Here is a 9,399-nt window from a genome sequence, read left to right on the forward strand (position 1 = left end):
TCTATGATTCTGTGATTGGTAGCATATGTAAAAATCAAACAGCTAGGTGATAAATGCTCATCCCAGGGTTATTAGCAATTTTATTCAAAGGTTGTTACAGCAGCTGGGTGATGTCTAAATCTCATTAAGCAAGCAACTAAGGGATCTGTACATCTTTTAATTTCTAATTTCTCAGGGTTTACTCTTTCAACATCATAAGTTGAAAATTTGAGTTCAGTAGATGGATTTGTTCTGGCTGAGCTTTATTCTGTGATGAAGGGTGTTTGGGGAGCCCATCAGAGTATCACCAGCGATAAGGTTTGATGTGAAAGTGTGGGACAGTGTGATGGTACAGAGAAGCCCCTCTCATTCTGCTCTGGGCACTCTTCTTGGTCTGCTGGCATCTGCACCCAGGCAGTGCAGGTTCCCAGATGCCTGTTACAAACATCTCTTTCTCATTGCTCAGCTCTTTCACCCCTGAGTTTCCCTCCTCTGCAGAGTTTCAGGTGGAGCACGGCAGCAGCAGCAACCTGCTGCTGTGTTTTTCCTCACTCTGCTCTCCATATTTCCTCTAACATGACAGATCCTAAAAGATCTGTTAGGCCTCTGACATTTGTATGTTATCTTGATTAAAATCTCAAGCCTGGAATCAGTTTTTTAACATCTCCTAGATTTTATTCCTGTATTTGCTACTGAAAAATTTCCCTTTTGTCACTCTTCTGTTTAAGACACTTACCAATGGTCTAATTTTGATTTCTTACAATTTATTGTTTTTTAAATTCAGCATCCGACCTTCCCTCCGTACGCCATGAGGCGGTACAGGCGTGGCTGGAGACGGTCCCTGGAGGTAGTTTGGTGATGTTCTATGTATTCCAATGCACAATAACCCTGCCCGTTTCTTTTCCATGCCTTCAGCAGCTGAGCTGGTACTTTAACCCTGGAACTTATGGCCCTGTCGCTACTGCATGACTGGACACAGAGGGATGGAGGGATGGAAGGGGGAGTGTGCATGCACGCCTTGCTCAGACAGTCCATTCTTGCATGAACTCGACATTTATAACCCTTCTGAAGGCAGGCCAGAGAGGTGATCTTGGGTGTAATGATGGAGAAGGAGGAATCTAGTTGAATTCTTCGATTTGCTTTGTAAACTGAAGGCTGGACCAGTTATTCTTCCCCCAGCTCCTTGAGTAAAAGAACATGGGGCTTTCTTGCAGTTGAAGGATTAAGTGACAGAGAGTGCTTAGGGCAATTGCAGTTCTCTGTGGCAACTGCAAACTATTATTATATGGTGAAGAAAACAAGAAAGAAGAAGAAGAAGGTTGAAGCTGGGATCTTTAGGAACAGTGATGGCTGTTGTGTCTCCTTTGACTTGGGGTTCATGTGACATGGGGAAGCCTCAGGAGAGTTGAAGGATGGTAGAGCTCAGCTGCCTTTTTATTTTTTTTTTAATGTTATAAAACTGATGAGCCTGAAGATCCTGGGGTTAGAGTAAGGGAGTAAATCTGTGTAAAGCGGTGAAGGTACCTAAATCAGTGGAACAGCAGTGGGTTGTGGCTAGGTAGCTGATCTACAGCTAAGTTGCTTTGGCACATCAGAAGAGCTAGCTTGCCTATGAAACTTTGCTTCTGCTGCTGCTTTGGCAAGGCAGCAGTGTCTACAAGATGTCTGCACACGATGCAGTCTGCTCCCGGCTGCCAGCTGATCCCAACCAAGTGCTGATCCCAGTTTCTGGCTGCCATAGTGTGTAGCTTCTGAGTTATTGTGTGACAGCTTTTGGCCTCTTGCTCCTTACCCTAACTGCATATACTTGTATGCACAGTATATGTATCATATAACCAGCCACCTGCAAGCTCTCCCATGTCCCTCAAAATGGGATCCACCCTTGCACCAAGTTGTCACTTACCTATGCATCTTCCCTTGAGTTTTGTGTACCAACCTATTTAAGAATTGATTTTTCCCCTCTTTCTCCAGCATTCCCTATGTGTGTCATGTCAGTTTGTGCTTTCCAGATCTGAAGACACACATAGACATCATAGTGGTGTCAGATATTCCTAACATCAGTTACATTTTTGCAAGTTTTGATTAAGCTTTCTCACATTTACTGCTACCATAAAACCATCCCATGGCATTATTATTTCCAAAATAACATACAAGCTACTGCATACCTCAGCAGCAATCAGACTGGGACTCGGTTTGGTTTTGTTCAGTAGATTTGTAAATGCCCCCGTGGGCAGTTCAGCCTTTGACAAATGATTCAGTCTCCTACCTCAACATCTGTAAGATAACTGGATTTTATAAACCTCTGACGTAAAGGAATAGGCAAGTGCTTTGCCACACGTAAGTGTAACTGCCTTTGCACAGTAGCTGGGAGAAAATAAACTAGCCCAAGTGTTATGTTTGTCTGTCTTAATACTACAGGGAGGAAAAGCATGGAAAAAGAGAAATTCTCAGGTTGAAGGAAGAAGACAAACCACCCACTGAAGTCTCTGTTTCGAAATAAGCAAAAACCTGCCTTAGAGAAAGAGGTTTTAGGGAGGGCTGGATTGTTTTCAGGGTTGTCCTAATTAGCAAAGCAAGTGTACAAATGGTTCCAAAAGCCATGTCATCACTAGTAGACGAAAAACCATCGAGTCCTACTCTGTGACTCAGGAGAAAGCTAGCACAGCGTGATTCACTCCCATATGGCTAAACTTCTCTTGGCATCCAGAGTCAGGGGGCTGCTTCCAGATTGTCTACTGGAAACAGCCCTGCCATGGGAGCTACCTGCTAGGAGTCATGCCAGGAACCCTCCTGAAGACAACAGTATGACACTGTGTGAGTTCAGGTCTAGAGATTTGCTGATATACCAGTTATACTGGTATAAGTACAACCAAGAAGGTTATCAATTTATCATTTATCATCGTTATAGGACCATATCCTATGTGTATAATTAGCAAACGTGGTGCATAATTATCCATGCTGGCTGTGTGCTCATTTGCAGTAGGATATACAACCACAGGGTCAAGTGTCTGCACGTTGTTGAAGTCACAGTAACTCGCTGCACGAATCTAAAAATGGAGTTGGCTGACTCTACTGTGCGAGAAAAAAACTGGAAGTGCTTGCTTCTGTTTTATATTTAAATTATGTTTTATGAAAATGCTTAACAAAAAAAGAAAGTGAATTATCCCTAGCACCAGAGATGGGGCAAGGTGTCATGAGGTTTAGGTTTTTAAAAGAAGTATCATTTAATAATGAAATTTAGACCCCGCAGTTTGGTCTTGTCTCTCCTCCTGTAATTAAATCCTGTCACAATAGTAATGTCAAATGCCCTGTTCAGAGTTATAAATTCAAGGATCTTTTAATCGTTTTGACTCAGCAAATCAAATTATGATCTGTAACAGAAAAGGCATTTTTGAATAGATCTTTTTATTACTTAAAAATATCTCAATTAATTTGTGTCTTAGTTACTTACACAGCGTATCGAGTCTCCTAGACCCTTTAACCAAAGACTACTGTAGCTGCACAGAGTTAAACAGTTTCCAAATGTAATAATGACCAATCTCAGAGATCTCTGTTTCTGATTTACAGCCTCAAAAGCCTGTTTCAATTTCAAGATGAACAGTTGTGGTACATTGTGAGATTTCAGTTTTCACCCAAGACACACATGCTATAAAGTGGTAGTAACTGTTCTGGTGTGGTAAAGAAAAAAATAATCTCCCTGGAAGAACAGTAAACTTTACTCTGGTTTGATGTCCTCCCAGTGCCCTTCTTGTTTAATTTTCCACAATGCCTATTGCTCAGAAAAGCCCGGGTTGCCTTCACTGTAAACTCCTTGGAGACTCCCCAAGGGCAGGCATTCCTTGATTCATTGGAGTCTGGAAGTATCATTTCACCACAGATGTCTTTCCAGGTGACACCTTTCAGGATTTCTTATTTTGGCAGTAATTAATAAATATCTCCACTATAAACTGTTGGTACAGTTCAATGTAGAACCTTTTCACTGTATAGTATTTTTTTTTTCTTCTTTTTTTCCTCTTTTCCCCCCTCAATATTTGAATGTATTCTAGCTCTGTGTGAGGAGAATGATGTGGAGGACGAGCTGGGCACAGAGCCTGCAGACACAGAAGGGCAGGCAGGAGAAGAGGGAGACACGGGTGCAGAGCTGGATGACGGTAGGGTACCACCATGCATCATTTAAACCTGTTACATGAACAGAATTGTATTGACAGAAAATGTTTTGTATGAGAATACTTAAACCTGATCTTATTTTTAGTGATACTTAAGCTTGATCTTATTTTTAGTGATGTAAGAGTTTGTTTCACGTAGTCAAGAGGAAGACAGGAGTGACGGACCAAAAGAAATAGAGGAACCTCAATGCCATGGGTTGTAGAATAAATTTCTCATGTCCTCTCACCACCTACTAACTAGAGGGTTTGGTCTTGTGTCTGTATTCAGTACTAATCTTGCTGAATAACAGAAACAGAAGTAAATTTGTGAGAAGTCCACAATATTTTTGCCAAAATATTTCCCTTCCTAGTGTAAAGTGACATGCATATGCCAGAAAAAATTGAAAATTTTTCAGAAAACTGGAAATATGACTTAAATTACTTATTTAGTTATTTATACTAATAGTCTGTTAATTACTGATTAAATGACTCTAATTAGCACACACAAAAAAAGGAGTGAAACATTTAAGTGTTCAGGTTATGAAAGTGATTAGCATCATGTGAATGGTGAGAAAGGATTATGAAAGATTTTTAAATAATAAACAGATGTCCTGATGGACTTGTATCCAAGATCTCTTGGTTTTTTCCCCCACCCCATCCATGACCAGATGACATCCCATCTGATGCAGAAGCGGAGTTTCGCTTACATCAAGGTGGTGTAGAAGAGCCAGAACTAAAAGTCTCTGAAGATGAAGAAGATGAGGAAGGAGCAGAAGGTGCTTCTTGCAGCGTGACAGGAGGTAATAGCTTTTCCATCAGTGTTTGAATGACTGCAGTTGTATTTGAGATAGTCTGTACATTTATTAGATTTAAAAGAAGACAGCCTTTTGGTTGAGCAACCTGGTCTAGTGGAAGGTGTCCCTGCTGCTGGCAGGGGGGTTGGAACCGGATGAGCTTTAAGGTCCCTTCCAACCCAAACCATTCCGTGATTCTATGATTTGAACCATCTTGTGACTCTCAGTGGCAAGGTATGTGCTTGGATTAACATTTTGAGAAGAATGTTCTGAATCTAGTAATGACAGCTTCCTAAAGTGTGAAAACCCATCTAACTGCTTTTTCTTGCAGAAGTTTTTACATTAAAAAACTTGGACTATTTTGGACATTGAAAAATTTTTGTCTATGTTCCAGATGTCCAATCTAGAATTTGTAACAAGCTGAGAAATTAGTCACTAGTTGCTGCGTGTAACATAAAAAAGATAGAATATTAGCGAATATATAGAAATATTTGGAAATATTTTTGCTTTCCCTAGATCCATGCAAGCTGTCCATCCCTGTCCAGTCACCTAGTGACAGTGTTCTTCCTCCATCTCCAGCTGATAGTCCCAAAGCAAAACAAGCAGAGGTAAGAAAGGGAGTCTTTGAAGTTTTCTACTTACTACCTGTAGTTCAATAAAACAGTTTGTTGGATAAACTAATGAGGACTGACAGCAGTGGGCTCTCCTCCTTTCCTGTTTCTATCATTTTTATTGATCTTCTTGAAATTTGACTTCATTTAGACTTAAAAAATAATGTGCTGTCTTTCTTTCCTATCTTCAGAGTGTAGTGACTCTGTCACAGCCACAAGTTCCTGTCACAAAGCCCCAGAAAGAATTACACAGGACATTTTAACTTCATCGTGCAGTTAACAAGAGATGAATATAATGAATGAGGGGAGCCAGAAGTGAGCTGTTTCCTCTTTATCCTGTCTTTTCTGTACCAAAAGCAGATTCTATACAGTTGCAATTAAAAATTATATTTCTTTTACTTAGTAGTGACCAAAGCAGTGCTTAGTTATTCCAGAACAACAACATAGTTCAGGTTCAGGTAGTGATACATGTCAATGATGTACTGTCGTGTTATCAGCCCTGCAAGCATACTGTGGTGTTTCCAGCTACTGGAGTGTAAGAGTAGGAAGTACATGATCCTTAAAATGTTCAGTTCAAATTTTTTCCCTCCCTAGTGTTTGTTTTTAAAAGATTAGACTGTCCTAGAGTTTTGTAATAAAGCAGTTTACTTTTACAGTGGACACATGAGGGGAATAAGGGTGGTTTGCCAAGGGCAATTGCTGACAACATTCACTTTCTATTAAAATAAAGGGTTTTTTTTTTTTCACAACCATCTGATGATGTTGTTAGACATAGTTATTGTTTACATCAGGACAGTGCCAAAATGCAGTATTCAAGACCTGGGTGTTCCATACAAGCACACAGATGGAGAGGTTCATGCTGTAGTGGTCGTGTGTCAGTTGAACCAAAGGGCTGAATTGTAACACAACAAATGGTGCTACTGAATAATGTGGCAGTCTGGATGTAGGAGATGAAAACCAAGACTTCTCAGACCATTAAGGGGCAAGGGAATTGCAGCCTAATTTCCTCTTTAACCCCTTGCTTTAAGAAAACATTACAACAGATGCTAGCCAGTAGGAAGTGCTCTATTGAGGAGAGCTGGAGAGACTGGCACCAAATCTGTCTGAGATCAGGGACCACCACAATACACAGAGTTGGAGATTAGAAGGGAGATCAGGAAAAGATAGAAGCAAATTTCTGGAATTTAGTTTAATGTTTTTTTTCTTCTAAAAATTAAATTTGTCTCATTGTCATCTACAAGGATTGTTTATACAATGGGGCAGAAAAATGAACCGTACCTGATGAGAAAGCCTAAGTGATGTTCCAGGCCTGCAGATGGGGTGCCATGTCTGGGTTTTTTCATATTTTGATACTTGAATGGTTTCCTTATTGCTGACTTTGCTAAAAGCAAAAAAAAACCCAACCCCAAATTCAAACAAAAAACAACAAAAAAACAGAACAATATTCTAATGTGCCCAGTGCCTACTAATATTTCCCTTTTTCATTTCTTGTAGGATGTAAAAGATCCCCTGGCTGAAGTATCCCGTGTATTAAAATCTCCAGGGACACGCTTTTTTCCTGAGCCTTTCATTCTGGAAGAAAGACCAAAGGATGAAATTCCCAAAGACAGGAAAGTTAAGAGCCCTTTGGTGCCACCATCTCCAGTGTTATCCCAGCCAGTTGCATCACCAGAAGCCATTGTACCCACATCACTAGCAGAGTCTCAGCCAGCAGCACCAACCTTGGCTTCATCCCCAACATCTGCTCAAATGCCTATCTGTTCCCAGCCTTTGCCTTCTACTGAAACATCCATTCCATCCCCAGTGGAGCCTCCAGTATGTTTCCAACCTGTCCCAGCCTTAACGTCTACTCCTTTAGCCAAACTGGTCCTTAGGGGCCAGGATAGTGGGGTGGAAAAACTGGGGAGCCCTACTACAGCAGAAGAAGCTCTGAAACGGAGTAACCTTGTGGAAGAGTTCTGGATGAAGAGTGCTGAAATCCGGAGGAGCTTAGGGCTCACCCCAGTAGACAGAAACAAACGCTCAGAGACGAACTTTCCTGTATCTGCCCTTGAGACAACTCCTCTGAAGACTTTTAATAGTGAGAATGTTTCAGGGGATGAAAGGCTCCATCTTGTGAAACCCCAGCCGGCCCCAAGAAGACAGGGACTGTCCAAGTTAGAGAATGAGCAGATTTCTCTGCTCACTCCAAAATCTCCGTCAGAAAAAGAGCTGAAGAGTTCCAATGAAGTAAGGAGAGATGTATCCAGCAGTTCTGGACTTGGCCTTCAGGAGAGCTCATCTAACATGAGAACTATGGCTAGCCAGAGCTTCAACACTTCTGACTCTACCATGCTTACTCCTCCGTCAAGTCCGCCACCACCACCTCCTCAGGATGAAGAACCAGCCACTTTGCGTAGAAAGAGGTATCAAGCAGTCTGGCAGAATGAGGTTGAAGCCAGGTCACCTCCAACACCAGCATCGACACCTCCTGCTCCCCCATGTCGTGAGCCAACCTCTGCTGCCAAAGAGTCGACCCAGGCCAAAAAAGATGATGTGAGGAAGTCTTTTGCAGAGAGCGTGGATGAGATTCCATTTGCTGATGATGTAGAAGACACATATGATGACAGGACAGAGGACTCAAGCCTTCATGAGAAGTTCTTTACACCTCCTACCAGTAGGCCAAGGCCAGAGAAACCACTTCTTTTGCCCTTGGTCAAAGAAAATGGTGGTCCACCCTCAATGGAAGGAGGGGTTAACCAAAAGAAGAGAGCATTGCCTGAAATTTCTGCGGAGGCCAAGGAGCTTGCTGAAGAAAGAATGAGAGCCAGAGAGAAGTCTGTCAAGAGCCAAGCACTGCGTGATGCCATGGCTAAACAGTTGTGTAAGATGAGAGATATGGAGATGGCTGCAGCTGCTGCTGCTGGGGCCATGAGGGCACGAAAGGCATCTTCTATGCCCTTGAAGACCAAAGAGTTGTTTTATGACTCCCCAAAGCATCTGGCCTTGAAAATAGCAGAGGGATCCACACGAAAGCATGATGCTGCTAGTGAGAAGTTCTCCACTCCTGCTGCTGATACGGCTGGACCAGAAGGGTCTGTCACCTCTTCAGAAGGCTCCAGTGGGAAGAGTAAGAAAAGAACTTCTCTCTTCTCCCCTCGTAAGAACAAAAAGGAGAAGAAGTCTAAAAATGACAGCAGGCTTTCTGACAAATCTAGTGGTGGGACAGAGGAAGCAACAAAGCCTAGGTCATTATGGAAGTCTGTTTTCTCTGGGTATAAGAAAGACAAGAAGAAAAAGACTGATGACAAATCCTGCCCAAGTACCCCCTCAAGCAGTGCCACTGTGGATTCTGGCAAGCACAAAGCTTCTCCCTTGGTGACAGCTGCAGGTATAATTGATAAGTGTCTTTTCACTCTATACTTTTCCTATGGCTAGGTATGCTTGAAAGTAAATTTGGCTTTCCTTGTGATTCAGCTGCTGTGCTGAATGACACTGCTCCCCAGTGTCCCATGGGCAGATCAACCTAAGTGCTAGCAACTAGAATTGTTCATTGGCCTGTTGACAGAATGAGTTGATGTGCCACTGAAAAATAGAGATCCTTAAATAAAAGCTTCACTCTTGGTATGTACAAGACACATCTGATTTCTCTCCTTAGACTGATCTGAGGAATAAGCAGTGCTTGTTGGAATCGGTTGTTTGTGGTGTTTCATCTCTATTTTAAATCTGATCCTCATCTTTTCCTTGGGACATCTGTTCTCTTTCTTTCACCCTGGCTCCATGAATGCTGAAGACTGCAGAGATGCAGTTACTCCTGTGTTCTCAAGTGATTTGACAACTGTCTGCTGATCTGTGAAGTGGGGATTCTGTGGCCTCATGTAAACCTCACAT

The 9,399-nt window shown here is 42.0% G+C and overlaps 1 protein-coding gene across 1 annotated transcript; it reads left to right on the forward strand.

The window, feature by feature from the left end:
* Window positions 1-763: 763 nt before the first annotated feature.
* LOC104520341 (F-actin-monooxygenase MICAL3) lies at window positions 764-8,899 on the forward strand (the record flags this gene model as incomplete). Its single annotated transcript, XM_010172368.1, has 5 exons — window positions 764-826; window positions 4,026-4,130; window positions 4,793-4,924; window positions 5,435-5,526; window positions 7,024-8,899. Coding segments are annotated over 5 exons (2,268 nt in total), but the record flags the coding sequence as incomplete, so codon positions are not given.
* Between the last annotated feature and the right edge of the window lie 500 nt (window positions 8,900-9,399).

Source organism: Antrostomus carolinensis, unplaced genomic scaffold, assembly GCF_000700745.2.
Source record: "Antrostomus carolinensis isolate BGI_N321 unplaced genomic scaffold, ASM70074v2 Scaffold42907, whole genome shotgun sequence".
Classification (NCBI taxonomy): domain Eukaryota; kingdom Metazoa; phylum Chordata; class Aves; order Caprimulgiformes; family Caprimulgidae; genus Antrostomus; species Antrostomus carolinensis.